The sequence below is a fragment of the Trachemys scripta genome, chromosome 6 (assembly GCF_013100865.1).
Source record: "Trachemys scripta elegans isolate TJP31775 chromosome 6, CAS_Tse_1.0, whole genome shotgun sequence".
In the NCBI taxonomy this organism is placed as follows: domain Eukaryota; kingdom Metazoa; phylum Chordata; order Testudines; family Emydidae; genus Trachemys; species Trachemys scripta.
Window position 1 is genome coordinate 11,161,709 of NC_048303.1, and position 17,742 is coordinate 11,179,450.

The following is a 17,742-nucleotide window of genomic DNA, read 5'->3' on the forward strand; positions in this document are numbered from 1 at the left end:
TACCTGCTACATACAGCCATATTTTCCAGAGTACTTCAGACCAGTTTCAACTTTTGGTTCATGATATACAACAGTGAAAAAACAGAAGTTATCCTGTACCCTGCCATTTAAGAATAGTAATATACGTAGATTGTTTATAAACAATCCACAAAACTTTAAGTAAAATTTATTTTAATAAATGTCTTAATTTAAAAGAAAAACTGACAACCACCAAATCTCAATTACAACTTCTTTGCAGTATGTTGATTTGTTTGTTCTTGGTTCAGTGCTTGCAATACTCAATATCAAGTCATTTTCAAGACCTAATCAGTTTCCTTTTTATCATAGCCATTGTAGAGAAACAGTTTACATTTACGTAGATTCAAAAAACACACTTAGTGTGTTCATTGCCTCACATTTCTCTGTCAGCAAACTCACTTACAGCATGCTGTGCACCCTGGAAGATACAGACACTGCCAGAGCTGGTTGAAATATTGGGGAGAAAAAAAAAATCATGCAGGTTTTCTACCTTCCTCCTCAAAAACAAAAACAAACCAACCCAGAAAAATTACACATACTACCATACAAACCAACCCCAAGATCTGGAACATCTAAAACGTTTCCAAAACCAGATCTAGCCACTGGCTAAAACCAAGACAGGTGCACTACTCTCTTCCGAAGAAACTGCGTTAGACTACCTGGTTAGTAGTAACCCAATAAAGCATGCTATAGGGATATATAAATAGTTGCATTACACTTGCATCCTTGTTTAAAGTAATTCTGTATCCATATAGAAGTATTTTTCCAAAAAGTTTGCCAGTTGAACACAATCATGCTGAAGATCTAACTGTGGTAGTTATTCACACTAATGGAACAAGCCATTACTTACCATCAATAATTTATTATATCATTAAGACATGTTCACAGCTCTGAAAAATTAACAAGCCAAATAAGACACACAGTTATTATTAGGGCTGTAAAGCGATTAAAAAAAATTTACTGTGATTAATCGCGTCATTAATCACAGTTAAACAATAAGAGAATACCATTTATTTAAATATTTTTGGATGTTTTCTACATTTTCAAATATATTGATTTCAATTACAAAGTGTACAGCACTCACTTTATATTTATTTTTATTACAAATATTTACACTGTAAAAAACAAAAGAAATAGTATTTTTCTATTCACCTAACACAAGTACTGTAGTGGAATCTCTTTATCATGAAAGTTGAAGTTACAAATGTAGATTTATGTACGACACCTACCCCCCCCCGAATTCAAAAATAAAACAATGTAAAACTTTAGAGCCTAGAAGTCCACTCAGTCCTACTTCTTGTTCAGCCAATTGCTCAGACAAACAAGTTTGTTTACATTTGCGGGAGATAATGCTGCCTGCTTCTTGTTTACAATGTCACCTGAAAGGGAGAACAGGCGTTCACATGACACTGTTGTAGCCAGTTTCACAAGATATTTACGTGTCAGATGCAGTAAAGATTCATATGTCCCTTCATGCTTCAACCATCACTCCAGAGGACATGCAACCATGCTGATGATAGGTTCTGCTCGATAACGATCCAAAGCAGTACATGTTCATTTTCATCATCTGAGTCAGATGCCACCAGCAGAAGGTTGATTTTCTGTATTGGTGGTTCGTGTTTTAGAGTTTCCGCATCGGAGTGTTGCTCATTTAAGACTTCTGAAAGCACACTCCACACCTCCTCCCTCAGGTTTTGGAAGGCACTTCAGATTTTTAAACCTTGGGTCAAGTGCTGTCACTATCTTTAGAAATCTCACATTGTTACCTTCTTTGTGTTTTGTCAAATCTGCAGTGAAAGTGTTGTTAAAACGAACAACATGTGCTGGATCATCATCCAAGACTGCTATAACGAAGTATATGGTAGAATGCAGGTTGTTTTAAAAAAGAGCAAGAGACATGCAATTCTCCCCCCAAGGAGTTCAATCACAAATTTAATGCATTTCTTTTTTAAAATGAGCATCAACAGCATAGAAGCATGTCTTCTGGAATGGTGGCCAAAGCATAAAGGGGCATATTAATGTTTAGCATGTATGGCACGTAAATACCATGCAATGCTGGCTACAAAGGTGCCATGTTAACGCCTGTTCTCACAGTCAGGTGACATTGTAAATAAGAAGCGGGCAGCATTATCTCCTGTAAATGTAAACAAACTTGTTTGTCTGAGCGATTGGCTGAACAAGAAGTAGGACTGAGTGGACTTGTAGGCTCTAGAGTTTTACATTGTTTTGTTTTTGAGTGCAGTTCTGTAACATAACAAAAAATCTACATTTGTAAATTGCATTTTCACGCTAGAGACTGCACTATAGTACTTGTATGAGCTGAATTAAAAATACTATTTTTTATTTTTACAGTGCAAATATTTGTAATCAAATATGATAATATAAAGTGAGCGCTGTACACTTTGTATTCTGTGTTGTAATTGAAATCAATATATTTGAAAATGTTGAAAAACCATTCACAAATATTTAATAAATTTCAATTGGTATTCTATTGTTTAACAGTTTGATTAAAACTGCAATTAATCACAATTATTTTCTTTTGAGTTAATTGCATGAGTTAACTGATTAATCGACAGCCCTAGTTGTTATATCACTCGCTCAGCACCAGCGTGCTTGGTACTGTACAAAAACAGAAAATGATACAATCCTTGCCTTCTGGAGTTTACAATTCGAAAGATTAAGTTCAATTGAGAGAGAGAGTATAGGGATCACTTATAAAAGATTGCGTGAAGGAAAGAGGGAGCTACTAACGAATGACAAAATAGTATATCCTAGTCACAGGAGCAGGTACAGAAGAGGGGAGGGGAAAAAAAGAAAGGAATTAGGAAAAGAAAAATCCCCACAATAAGCAGGGAGCGTGAGGGGAAATGAGAGCAAAGATAGAGGTAGAGACCACCTTATGTGCAGTCTTAGAGGCATGAATATTAAATGTGATGCAACGAACTGAACTGGGGGGGGGGCGGGAGAAGCAGAAACCAACATTCACAAAGATACAATATTATGTTTTCAAGGAGCTGAATTTAGACCCAGATTTTGAAGGTATTTAAAGCCTTAGTGCACTCAGCGTTGCAACGCCTATATCATTTAGGAGCCTAAATCTCATTTTCAAAAGTGATCTAGGCACTTAGAGCCTTGGACTAGATCACTTTTGAAAATGAGATTTAGGCCCCTAAAAAAAAAAAAAAAAAAAAAAAAAAAAATCACATAAGCATTGCAACACTGAGTGCACTAAGGCCTAAATACCTTTAAAATCTGGGCCTGAGGATAAGCAGGACTTCAAATTGCTGTAGTGCACACAACAGCTCTATTCTGTACTCCAATAAAAACAGTCACGGCATGTCTACACTTGCCATTTAAAGCACAAAAAGTCCCTTTTTCCATGAAAAAAAACCGCGAGAGCATCTACACTTGCCAATGACTTTTTGCAGTGAAAGTTTCACCGCAAACAGAAAACCACTTCCACGAGATGAGTACAGTTCTTACCGGTGATACGCAAGCGAAGACACATTCTTCCTGTTCACACAGCTTTTAGCGTCCTGAGGATATCCCACAGTGTCTAAGGTGACCACTCTGGCGAGCAGCTCTGCTGCCAGGTAAACAGAGATCCGACCCTCCCCCTGTAAAGCCCCAGGAACTTTGAAACTCCCCTTCCTGTTTTCTTGGCAAGCGCTCACTTATCGGAGCAAACGATCCCCTGCTTAGAGCAGTGCTGAGCCACTGGAGCTGATCAGCGTTTGGGGAGAAGAGGCTGTGCAGGGACCCAGGATGCCCCACGATCACCCCCCTTTCCCACAAGGCCTATCCTCAAAATGGAGAGGGGGGGATAGGGATAGTTCCCCTCAGTGCGCTGCTCTCATCGGCGATGGAAGTGCTGCAAATGTGAACACGATCTGATGCCTGTGGAAGTAAGTGAGAACACAAAACGGCACTTTTCTTTTCCAGGTTCCCTATCACTGGTGAAACGGACAGCGCAAAAACTCTGCAAGTGTAGCCATAGCCTCAGTCAATAACAGGTAAGGTGAACAATCATTTCTGCACAACCAACGTTCATCAAATGATTAAATCTACTTCACTCATTTGGTATAATGTCAGATTCCTTATGGAAGAGCTAGGCTCTTCAGACCCTACCCTGAAAACAAACATCTCAAATTTTCTGTAGCTGGAGGACAGTTTGCTAGCCTTGACAACTTCCTTCTAGCAACATGAGAGCACAATTTGTGATCACACACAAGGATCAAAAATTATTTTCCAAAATCCATTTTCTACTGGCCCTTGTAGGTTTCTCCTTGCTTATACTGATCATAGGTACATTTTGCTGCAAAGATCATATAGGAAGTAATTTCTTTAGCATTTTGAAAGGCAGAAAAGAACCATGATTTTGAATGTCACTTGGCTGCAGGTAAAGAACATTATTGCTTCTGGGAGTGGAAATTAGAGCAATTTATAAAATGCCAAGCAGCATTTACTGTCTTTACAAAGTGGAAATATGGACCTCTATACAAATGGCTAATTTGGAAAGCTCACTATTTTATGGATCTGAATTTACTGATCAGATGTAATGATCAAAATGATGGTTGCTTTAGTCAGTCTTAAATTAAGCAATCTGTAGAGTCTGTTGTTGACACTTACCTAAACTTGTAGGTTTAATGAGAACATCAAGCACATCATAAAATGGGAGGCTTTTTAGCTGAACATCAGGATGAACAGGTGGAATTGGAGGTGATGGTTGCTGCATCTCAAAGTGAGGCTTAGTGTCTTGAAGCAGCACAGAACCAACAGGCGACGAAGGGGATTGAGGGGTGACTGAAGTAGAAGGTAGTGGGTGGATTCCAGAAACAGCCAAGTCAGGTTCCACAGGAGAGGAGCTACTATCCAAATTGAAAACTGAAGGTTTTATAGGTGACAAGTCAGACAGACTTTCAATAGTCCTTGGGTACCGACGCCTATAAAGCTCTCGGATTTTAATTTGAACTGCTGGGCTGCAGCCACTCTTCAATAAATGCAGTGCCCTCATCAGGAGGTCATGTTTGCGCCCACTTTTATTACGTCCAGCAAAGCCCAACAACACTTGTAGTTCAGAAACTCGAAAACTTGATACCATATTCTAAAGGGAGAAAAAAGGTTAAGGTCAGCACAGTACTCCCAATATGTATAGCATATAAAATTCAATTCTGAAAGTACATAGATTTTTATAGCTCAGGTTTAATATTTATTCTTTAAAAACCGGTAGTGCCTCTCCCTAAGTATAGCTTTGCCCCTTGCGCATTTTCAAAATTTGAGTATCATGTTGCCTATTCAACTAGACCAGTGTTTCCTAAAAAGTGGGATCACTTCCTCAGGTAGGATCAAAAGGAGGTGCAGTTGGTTTCATTCTCCTGAAGAAGGGCTCAGCTTTCCAGAGTTAGGGAAATCATGAACTAGATATGAAATTTTGCAAAATTTCATATGAATTACCATTCAACTTTACTTTGGGAAAAAAAATACAATTTTAAAAAGGATTAGCAACTCATTTAAAAGGTAATTTTGATGACTTTTTTTTTGGTACCCATCATAGTGCATCTAGGTTCCAAAAAATAGTTATTACATGGCATTTTATAATTAACTCATTAACTTTCGGAACGGTCTGATTTTATGCTTGAGAAAATTAAAAGGATATTGTCAACTTAAAACTTCACGCCTACCTGACTTTTCCCCCCTATTATCACAAGTAACACCTAAAACAAAATTAAATTTCTTCAGCTTGTTTACTTCGTGAATTTGAGAGTCCTCTGTGTTTAGACTGTTTACTATTTCTCCTACATATTCTGCTAGTCGGTCAGTTTCCCTGTTTGTGTGGGTCTATTCCACAGAGAAGATAATTTTTAAAGAGAGAAGGAAACATGACTGGAAAAATGTTTATGCAAAACCACAAGATGGGGGGGGGAATAAATTAGAGGCAGGTTAATACATGAAGCTACTTGAGATCTAGTCAGTTTAACAAAAAAAAAAAAAAATCACAAGTTGAGTGTTCCTTGAAGAGACTCATTCAACACAACAGGGGGACCAGTTGCTGAGCTGGTGTTAAAACTCGAGTGGAACCCCAGTTATTCAATCTATTTGGGACTAGAGCCAGATCGGATAACCAAAAATCCAGATAAACCAGAGAATGGTTTCTCAAGCCTTGGCCACTGTCTGCCCCGGGCAGCTGGTGCTTTGATAAATATGGAGAGCCAGATAACGGAGGCTTGGTTAAATGGGGTTCTACTGTAGTTTATTCCTGGTTCCCAGACAATTTTCTGTAAAGCATGTCCTCTATCTTACTAGGACAACAACAGAGCCTCATTTTCAAAGGTGTGGAGCACCCACACTTCCCATTGACCTCAGCTGGAACTGAGGGAGAAAGATTAAGGGAAAAACAGGAAAACCAGACCATAAGTTTCTATTATTTCTTCCCTATTACTATTAAATACTCAACCTCAATTTTATCCTTTAATTATTAATCTTGAATATCTACAATTTAAATGTTTGAAGTGGGGTGTGTTTTTCCTAGACTATTAGCAGTTGACAGTAATTGTGATAGGAAAGGTAGTTTCTCATAAGTGTGCGATTATGTCTTGGACAGTCTTGATATCTTTTTAGTGGGAATTCCCATTAATACTTGGCTAACAGATGCCATCTAAACATACTATGATAACTGGCAACAGTTATTTTAACAGTATAAATATGGAGAGGAATTATGTAGAATGATTCATGATATTGCTAGAAGTTACAGAATCGAAATTGCTGAAGGGAAGAATTAGGGTGAATATCAGGAGAAATTTCATGAGAGTGAAACACAGTAAGGTGTGGAATGTGGAAGTCTTCCAGGGTAAGTAGAGGGAGTCCCATGATCTGACACATTCTAGTATTTTGTCCAGGATAGCTTTAAATGTACTGTAAGTAACAATACTAACTATCAGGGAGATAACCAGATGACCTAAATAGGAGTTTGAAATGGCAGGGACCTAGGATTCTATAAAACGTTATTTGTTTACTGCCAAATCATAAATGGTCTTGAATTTTTGAAAGTAAATAAAATATGGATATTGGAAACTGTTGACAATAAATTTCAAGATAGTTTTATCCCTTATTTTGGTATTAGAGCAGATAAATCCATCATATAATTGTGGACAAGGTAGGTAGGGAAAAAGTTATTTTTAGTCTAAACCACAGTTGCCTCCACCAGAACGGAGATGTAACGCAGTTACTGATTTGTTATCCTACTCTTCCCCCCGCCCCCTATGGTTATATAGTTCCCAGCTCTGCATGTCCAATTCACATCACTCACTATACAGTTATTTCTCTGTAACAACTTGGTATTAGAATCACTATCATCATGATCTTTGAACTTCTATTTTTCAAATAAATTTACTGTGGATATGTAAATGCTCACACTATACAGTACAATACATCTGCTAAAATTAGCTCACACTCAGAATTCTCAAGTTGACTGCCCCAATAAAAAAAAATTAAAAAATCACCTCAAATTCTCACTCCCTTCAGTTAAATCAGAAAATCTCTAAAAACTACACATGGAAAAAAATAGATTAGAGATAGATATACATATCCAGCCATCCAGAAATGACTATCAAACTGTCAGAAGGACATATTTTAAAATCCTTCAACATATTTCCCTCCTTCAGGTCCAATCATGCTCCCTATGAAGTCAAATTTTTAAGGTTTGTTTTTGGGCTTGGGATAGAGATTTAACGAAAACGTTGGGGCTTTTTAAAAATTAGCTTAAGTTAACAGTTTTAATTAAGAGTCTTACAATGTATTTCAAATTTAGAAAAAATATTAAAATCTTATTTTCCTATATTAAAAAGATACTTAATTGGCTTAACATGCTCTTGGATGTCAGACTGTTTATATACAAAATGCAACAAAGAAATTTAATAGCCATGTGAAGTTCTTATTTTAGGTTTAGGGAACAAAATTTTTTGCCGATAGCATTTATGGAATCCATTTTGACTAACAGAATTTAAAACAAAATGTAATGTGGAAACTCTTTCACGCAAGGGTTAAAGAAACAGGCTATGCCTTACAGTATGCTTTCAATTTCCCTTACTGCTGCTTGTGTGCATTCCTGAAAATTAATCAAGGCAAAATTTGCAGTCAAGCATGTATAGAAACAACTCATGCTTAATGTGGACATTCTAAAGACTAGCATTTTGCTATCGCATATTAGTATCAATGTCACAACCCGCGAGTTAAATGGAGAGTCAATGCACCTCAGATGCATCTTGTAAGTAGAAAAACCATGTACACTGCATTGATGCACAACATTTGTGCTTTTGAAGAAAAATATTGCTAACATCGATTTTACCGCAAGTGATTAAACACGCTCATTAACAGAACATTCCATTTAGAGCTGGATTCTGCTTTCCCTTTAAGTCAACGTAGTTTTGGATATGTAAGGAATGCAGGATCAAGTCCCTATTTCATAATTTATTTCCTGATCCTGCAAACAGATCTGCCAGAATGGACCTTATGTTTCTATGGATTCCGGAGCCTGTAGGGGCATAAGCATCTATTCTTGTGCATCTATTTGCAAGATCATGCCTGAGTCATTTCCAGTAAATATTTCCATTTACAAGTTATACCTAATATAGGTTCCAAAAAGTTGTTTTCATTTTTTTGTTTGTTCTCTAGACACTGCAAAACTAGAGCCTAGTTACCAGTGTGTTTTTCACACTACTGATCTGGGCTATTGATGGTACTTTCACAATTTACTTTTAATTTCCAGTCTCTCTTACATATAACCACCTTCACCCTTTTTTAATAGAGGATGCAAGCTTCAGATGTAAAAATCAAATCTCTTCCAAGCTGTGACTTCATGCTTTGTAAAAGTTTCACCCAATCAGCTTCTCTTTTTTTTTTTTTTTTGGGGGGGGGGGAGAGGGAGGAGAAAGTTTGAAGGAAGTTCTGTTGGACCATGTTTAAGTTTTAAACAGGAAAAATAGTCTGGGAACTTCAAGCATTTTTCCTGTGCTTTTATAATTCAAGTGTGTTTTTTGCAAAAACAAGATTTTGAAGGTCATTAGATCCAAATAATATAGAAAGGAAAGTTTCACCCATTTAAAAAGAAGCTGAAATCAAATAAGAAGTAGTTACTATTCAAAAGTTATTCATGAGTGTTTGAAAGCTCAGTCCCTGTTCACTTGCTAAACTTAAGACTTGAATTGAAGCAATCTAGGGAATTCAGGTATTTTCCACTGAAATTAATGGAAGACATGTCTAAGTCCACTACTGCATCTGGAAAAAACCTCAATCAAGAAGTACTTGAATCTCTACATTCTTTTTTCCCAACTCATCTTGCAGTCTGCAGACTGCTAATAGTGCTGCTGATGCACTTACATACCACCTTTCATCTCAAGACTTTCACAGGCAATGAGTAGAGCCATATCAAATTCACAGTCCATTCTGGTCAAGTTCACGGCCACAGAATTTGAAAATTAGTCAATTTCACATTTTCAGATGTTTACATCTGAAATTTCAGGGTGTTGTAACCGTGGGGGTCCCGACCGAAAAGGGAGTCATGGGGTGGGGGGGGCGGTCACAAAGCGGTTGTGTGTGGGGGAGGGGGGAAAGGCATGGTCCATGGGATTGCCACCCTCACTTCTGCGCTGCCTTCAGAGCTAGGTTCTGAAGGCAGCAGCCCCGGAACTTCCTGCAGTCACAGGAGGTTACTGGAGGTGGAAGTGAGTCTGACCTCCCCCGTGCTGCTGGGGGTCCTCCTAGCTGCTACTCCCAGCTGGGCTGGAGAGGGACAGGACTTGCTCTTCCCTGCCCAGCCCCAGAGCTTCTTGCAGCTGGGGTAGGTACCCCGAGGTAGGTCTGATCTCCCCCCTACCCCCCCCACCCCCCCCGAGCAGCTATGCAGGGGAAGATTAAGTCCCATTCATTCCCAGCCTGGGGAAGGGGGGGGAGGAGGGGGAAGAGGGACTAGCAACTGGAGCCAGGGACCAGGTAGGAGACCCTGGGTGCCCCCAGCCCTGCCCCTCCCATCCAATAGCTTGATTTCATGGTCTGACACCTGTTTCAGGGCCAGGAATTTGGAAGGATCCTAGCAATGAGAGTTTACGTGATTTGGCCAACGTGGCTCAGCAACACTGTGACAGACTCATGAACAGAACCAGGCCGCCTGATTCCAGTTCTCTGCTCTACACTCATGTAACAAAAATTATATTAGCAAGATTCAATGCGCATACTTATATTCGAGTTAAATAAATGGAGCTATGCTTGTTTAACACCATCTGATTATCTAGCCCTAAAAGGGAGGGCAAGAAGAATAATACAATTGATAGCTAATAAGGAAATGTATAAATTAAGCAGCAGGTTTTCCAAGCTGCATGCATCCCAGTGCATGGTATTGTAAACCATAACTGAATGCTTGTGTTGGATGCACACAAATCTCTGAAAACGTGGCCCTACATGCTCATCAGTCAGGTATTAAGGAGGGACAGGACTTCCCTGCCCAGCCCCAGAGCTTCCTGCAGCTGGGGTAGGTACCCCGAGGTGGGTCTGATCTCCCCACCCCCACCCCGAGCAGCTGTGCAGGGGAAGATTAAGTCCCCTTCATTCCCAGCCCCCGGAGGGGGGGGGGGGGGACGACTATAGTTTTTTTTTAATCCTATGAAATGGATGATCTCACTTTTCATTTCTTTAAATGCTGCTTGTGTGAATTACTGGATCTTTAAACTCTAGAGTAGTACAATTCATCTCCCCCCCCCCCACCCCATTTAATATTTAAGGTATCAAACCTGTAACACAAAATCTCTGTTCAAATCAGTGGGATGTGTGTGTGCAGGGACTGCAGGATGAAGTCCCAAATGTTACAGATTACCTTACAGTTACAATCAGTTATTTTATTAAATATAATGAATGGAATGCTCTAAACAATGTTGAGATCTCTACAGCATATAGTTACAGACAATTGTTCACTGTCTAGTCACAGCTGCATTCCACCACTCAAGTTTCATCAAGAATTACACATTGGCTTTGGGTTAGAAATCATAAACCCAGAGCCCTTGATGCAAGTAATACATTACAAAAACTGAAAGATGTGCACAATGGGACATGACAAGATAAACAAAATTCATCCACTTTATAATATGCTGTTTCCTTCCTGGCTAGCAACTGAGAACCCACGCTTTAAAATGCAGTATTCTACTGGATAAAATTAAATGTGTTAAGTGCAGTGGTTTTAAATTTTATACTTGAACAACTAATGTTACACAGTATGGCAATACTACAGTATACTGTAGATATACAAAAATGTTTTATATACCTGCACATCCCATTACCATTTTCTTACTCTATTTCTTAATACTAAGGACACATATAGCACTTTACATGTTATAAACATTGTACGAATACTAACTAATCCTCACAATACCCTAGTTAAGTAGGCAACTATTCTCCCCATTTACAAAGTGTGGAAATGGATGCAGAAAAGTTAAGTATCTTGTCTATGGCTGCACAAGGATTCTGTTGTGCAACTGAAGTTTAAAACTCAGAAGTTTGAGACTTCCAAACTTGCATACACTCCTCCGTGTTTTTTGACTAGGATGTTATTAGTCCCTTGCGTTGTTCACTGATTAGATGTGTGTCAGCAAGTATTACCCAGTCAGAAAGCAGATGTAGTTATTAAAATGAGATGCTACTTACTTTCCATTGTTTACAAGCCCTAAGGAAACCTGATGTGGATTCAAACTTCTTTTTAGGTACAGAAATGTGGATCCACTTGAATTTCTTTCTGCTGGCACATTCTTCTTTCCTTCCAAATGGCATGACAGGTTCCCAATGTCACACCTAATGTTTCCTAATGTAAAAGGAATTAACATGTATATTCTGGTTCACCTAAAACTTTTCTATTGTCTACACAGATGGAAGTCTTGCAAGAGACACAAAATATTAAGAGAAGCACAAAATTGTGCTTCTTTCAACCTAAACCTTAAAGTTCCTCAGATTGCTAAAATGCTTTTAAAAGAAACACCATTATATTATACAGTTAAACCATCTTGATCAGAATTCATCTGATCTTTCCAGAATGTTAAGGCCTGTGAGAGTTAAGGCTTACTCTGGATGTTTTGGTGACAACTTTTCTCAAGACTTTCTTGAAACTACATTCAGAGTATTGTTTTGCTCGGGAAAGATAATGACCACTTCTACAAGAAGAACAGGAGTACTTGTGGCACCTTAGAGACTAACAAATTTATTAGAGCATAAGCTTTCATGGACTACAGCCCACTTCTTCTACAGCCCACTTCTTCTACAAGAGACAACAACAGCTTATACTTTAATGCAATAGCCTTTGGTGTATTTGTATGAAGTATAATAAAAAGCATTCAATTTTACAAACTAAATTGTACTGAGACAATCCATGACACCTCTCCAAAAAAATTGGGAATATGGTGGCTCCTACAAGATTTCCTGGTTTTCTTTACCACAATCAAAGGCTTTCTGCCTCCAACCCTTTGGTCGTGGCTCCCCACGCAGTATGTTAATACCACAATCATAAAACACAACATAAAAATGCTCCTTCACCCCAGAAAACTGAGCACACTGCATCTACAGCATCCCCATACTCTGCTGGCCTAAAAAAAAAAAACACCACCAACAACAACCCAGAATCAAGCTTGAAGTCTGAAATCTGATCTGCTGCTTCTAAACTTCAAGCGCGCTTACCAATAAAAATTGAGCTTTCCAAGCTGCCCTATTGTCCCTTCACAAGACAGATAGAGACCACATATTGAGGTGAACAGCGTGCTCGGCATCAGTGCAGCAAGCAACTCTGCCATGCGTCTGATGAAGTGGGTTCTAGCCCATGAAAGCTTATGCCCAAATAAATTTGTTAGTCTCTAAGGTGCCACAAGGACTCCTCGGTTGTTTTTGCTGATACAGACTAACACAGCTACCACTCTGAAACAAACAATACTGTAGATTAATCCACAAAACACTAATTTAGGGAGGAAATTTCTGGAGGTTAATTCATAAAAGCCGTTTGAGAAGAAGCCATTCTCCTCCTTGACTGTGGGGCATGCAAGAGTGGCTGTCAATAAGCAACTTCATACCTGTGAATTGAATTTCTGTAATTCAAATCCACTAATCCAAACAGGTGAGCTTCATGCTCAGTTTTTTAAACTGTGATTTATCAGTGGGAGTAAAGGCCTTAATGGCTAGACATGCACTGCACTTCTCTCTCCAGCAGCCACATAGGATCACAAAAAGGGATCCTAAATCACCACCCTCCCTGTGCTAAACAGACATCAAGATAGTCTCTGGACTAGAAAAGCCAGATCACAGACACCCCAGTTTACAGGTAAGATAAATAGAAATAGAAACATCACAGCCATCACTTTGGACCAACAGTCACTATCTAGCATTACCCTACAACTTTTACAACGAAAGGGTAATCCAGGGGTTAAGCACTAGCCTGGAACTCAAGAGACCCAGGTCCCTACTCCACTACAAACTTCTTGTGTGACCTTGGGCAAGTCATTAAGACCTAAATGCCTCTAAAAATATGGACATTACTCGCCCAGCAATGCAAGGCCTATGTGACTTAGGACCCTAAGTTTCACTGAAGTCAATGGTACTTAGGTCTTGCAATGCTGAAATACTTCTTAAAAATCTGTACCTGAGTCTCTCTGTGCCTCACTGTCCTATCTGTAAAATGGGGATAACAACATTTCCCTCAGAGGAAGTGTTCTGAAAATATCTACATTGAGGATTGTGAGGCACTGAGGTGCTATGATAATGAGGATTTTTTTTTTTTTCCTAGCAAGGTATCTTATCTAAACCAATAACTGAGGCAGGAATATAAACTGGGTACAAGGATAAGGGAAAGCATCGTTTTTCTCATCAAATCCTACCCTCATCATGGAAGTTGGAGGCTCTTATCATTTACAACTAATGTGATCTTGCCCCTATTCTCTACTGCAGCGGTTTTCAAACTTTTTAAGCTTCCAAATAATGCAGTTGACTGTGTACCCCCATTGGAGGAAGGGTCATAATATACCTGTGAAAACGGGGAGGGTTGGGGGGGGTGGGAGGGGGAGAGGTTAAGGTCTGTAAGGGATAACATGATGCACTGTCTGCCAATACAGGCTTTTTCCTCACATGCCTCGATGAAATTTTACGAATCCCTAAGGAGTAGCGTATCCCAGTTTGAAAACCACTGCTCTACTGGATCATTTAATTCACCACATTAGTAATAATATAAAGCTTTCTTGGATCATACAGCCCTCTATCAGCCATAGCAAGGGACAATCTACAGAGGTGTGTATGGTTTATTAGCACATCATACAAATCACATCCCTGCCTCAAAGGGCTTACAGTTAAAACTACTTTAGCTATGCACCTGCACAGTAGTAATATGCTTAAAAACCACATACAACTTACTTCCCGCTATTTGGTGTTATGAGGAGATAGAAGATAGTGGGGAAAATAAAGCAGCACTACCAACAATCAAATTGTAGAAGGGGGAAATTTACAGAAGTTTCCATCTATAGAAGTATGGAGAAGGAAGAGTCCCTTCCCGACAATAACTTAATAATTTAAGCTGTCTCAAAACCTACATCGTCTAGTGAAGAAATGCAGGATGTCCACCTTCACACTTGACATTTCAGATGTATATTTCCAATTCACTCAACGTAATTACGGACTAGACGGAATGAACTTTATGGGAACTTTTTATTTTATACCTCCTTCGAGACAACACCCATTTTGCTAAATCCTCCTTTCTATTGCAAACTGCAGGTGGGCTAAAACAAAAAAGACTGACGTTTCCTGGTATAGAGTTTGTAGAGAGACAAGACGATCGATAGTATGACATGGGAAGGGGGGTTGAACACTAAACAAGCAAACCCAAAAACGCCAACAAAACAAAACCACACCTATATTGCCTTAAAAAAAAAAAAAAGAAGAAGAAGAAGTCTTACTAAATCAAATCAGAAAGAAAGCCCATATTCGGGAAGACCAAACTCTGCTCTTCCCTCAGATCCTATCTGGATTAGTCCTGTGGCACCTTATAGGGTACATCTACACTTACTGGAGGGTCCGGCGGCAGCCAATCGATGTTCTGGGATCGATCCCGAAAGTGCTCGCCGTCGACGCCGGTACTCCAGCTCGGTGAGAGGAGTACGCGGCATCGACGGGGGAGCCTCCCTGCCGCGTCTGGACCCGCGGTAAGTTCGGACTAAGCTACTTCGAATTCAGCTACGTTATTAATGTAGCTGAATTTGCGTACCTTAGTCCGAAGTGGGGGCTTATAGTGGGGACCAGGCCATAGACTAACAGATGTATAGGAGCATGAGCTTTCGTGGGTGAATACCCACTTCTTCGGATGCATAGTCCCCCCGCCCCAAAAAATCTGCATGCATCCGAAGAAGTGGGTATTCACCCACGAAAGCTCATGCTCCTATACATCTGTTAGTCTATAAGGTGCCACAGGCACCTCTGCTGCTTTTAAAGATCCAGACTAACACAGCTACCCCTTTGATATCTGGATTAGGAATTTTGTGCGAAAAAATTCCCCCACCAGAGCTATGGTTCCAACAAATTGGTCAATGTTAGCACTGGCAGGAGCCCTAACATAGACAGAGCTCTGGCAACTGACAGTGTTTCCCACATGTTAGTTAAAAGTGGTGAAAAGTGGCCTGGCTACTAGAGCTTCCTCTACACCAGGGCTCCCACTGGTGCTAGCCCTGGGGTTCATGTTAATTGTGACAGCAGAAATCCCTACCACAGACAAAGTTTAAGAGCTGTTCTGCAAACCTCCTACACATAGAACTCCCACTGCAAGCATGGCACTCTTGCAGACTTGGGCTCTACTTACTAGAATTAAGAATATAAAAGAAAATGTCATATACCAAAAAAAGATGTTTGCAGATGTTTTAAGGAAATTAAAAAGATGTTTATATTTTTAAAAAAGCAGAAGTAGTCAGCTATTTGCATTAGACTTTTAACAGATATTTCAAAGAAAGAAATGTGCTTGATATTGAAAGTGTTTACAGGAGTTCAATGTAACTGTGTAAAAAGACATCAAGTGAAAGTGGGTAGATGGAATAGTTCTGCCACAAAAAATACTGGATTTCCATAGCCCTTGGATTTGTGCATATTGTTCACAAAATTGCATTCAATTAATTTATATCCATGGCAAATTTAACCTCTCAAATCTGATTTTAAAAATCAGTTTGAGTCGCCCTCTCCCACAATGAATACAAAATGATACACATTTCTGTGAAACAGAGAAAAACGGTGCCATATATGACCGCAGAATTGTTTCCTTTCAGATCTCAATTGCAAATCATCTCACTTAGTAGGCAGAAATTTTCTATACTAGTGTAAACTGGATGTAATCATAAGGATGATTTCAAGATGTCGGAAAACAATCTCAACATGAAAATGGAAACCAGGATTTGCAAGTTTTCCACTCCTCCACCTCTTAAAAAAAAAAAAAAAAAGTAAGACAATAGAAAGCATTTTTCTTGAAGTCAAAGAACATACAGGTGAGGACTACAAGGTCGTTGAGATGTGCTAATGAATGATAGTGTGTGTGCGCGCACAAAGCACCTTAATTTGAGGCCTGCATTCATCTCTAACTTCAAGTCACATTTAAAAGATAGCTCAAGTGTCCTCCCTTTCTAAAATCATTTTGATTATTTTCCGGTAAGAATTACTGGCAGCTCTCTTTCTTTCTCTCTCCCCCCCTCCCTCACCCCCAAAAAACTGGCTATTTTATACTAGTATTAGTTTATCCTAGTCAAAGATTAAAAACAAACAAAAAAGCCACATTCACATTGAATTGGGGTGGGGGGAGAGGGAGGATTTCTCTCCCCACTCCCATCTAACTCTGGTAAATATTAAAGAGAGAGATCAGCGCCCGGGCATGCAATCACAGAAAGCTCCAGATCTGGGGAGCAGGAGTAGGGCACCTCCACTTTGCCCCTGCCCCCAATCTCCGTTTGAGAATCATGAATGCAACCTGGCCCCTCAGCAGTGTGGGAGCACTGGGGGGGGGGGGGGGGGGGCCCCCAAAGGGCGCGGGGGAGCAGGTGGGGGGGGGGGGGGGGTCAGACCCTATATCAATGACCGGCCCCGGCTGAGGGGTCCCGCCCGAGCTGTGGGCGCGGGGAGGCCGGCCGCTCTGGATGGCAATGGCGGGGGGTGATGGGGGTGGTGGGGCTAGGGATGGATTTTTTTTCCTCACCCTCAACGCCTCGAAATCCGCCATTTTCTACCCGCTGCCGCCGCCGGGCGCCGCCGCAGCCGCCACCATCCTGCACCCTCTGTGCGCCCCCCACGTGACGGGGCGGGCTCCGCAGCCCATCCGGCCCCGCTGCGCACGGGGGCGGGACGAGAAGGGGAGGGGGGCGCTCGGCCACGGGCCCCTCAGGGTGCGGGGAGAAGGGGTGGTTTCGTGCCCAGGCTGAGGGGACACGGCATCCGCTCCCCCACAGCATCTCCCTTCCCCACGGCATCCGCCTGCCCCCTCACCCCCCCCCGACAGCACCCCCATACCCAGCAGCACCCCATGCCCTCCCCACAGCATCCCCCTGCCCCCTCTCACCCCACCTGACAGCATCTCCCCCACAGCATCCGCCTGCCCCCTCACACCCCACCCGACAGCACCCCCTCCCCCACAGCACCCCCGTACCCGGCAGCATCTCCCCCACAGCATCCGCCTGCCCCCGCACACCC

General features: G+C 40.8%; 1 protein-coding gene across 3 annotated transcripts in view; it reads right to left on the minus strand.

Annotated features, from left to right (window-relative positions):
• The window catches only part of PIAS2 (protein inhibitor of activated STAT 2), a 54,282-nt gene extending 36,937 nt beyond the window's left edge, over positions 1 to 17,345 (minus strand). For all 3 annotated transcript variants that reach the window (XM_034774737.1, XM_034774739.1, XM_034774738.1), the window contains exons 1-3: positions 17,252 to 17,345; positions 11,707 to 11,860; positions 4,648 to 5,122 (exon numbers count right to left, since the gene is read on the minus strand). In XM_034774737.1, coding sequence (XP_034630628.1) covers positions 4,648 to 5,122; positions 11,707 to 11,829 — 598 coding nt within the window. In that variant the 5' untranslated portion in view covers positions 11,830 to 11,860; positions 17,252 to 17,345. The remainder of the gene's footprint in view (positions 1 to 4,647; positions 5,123 to 11,706; positions 11,861 to 17,251) is intronic.
• Between the last annotated feature and the right edge of the window lie 397 nt (positions 17,346 to 17,742).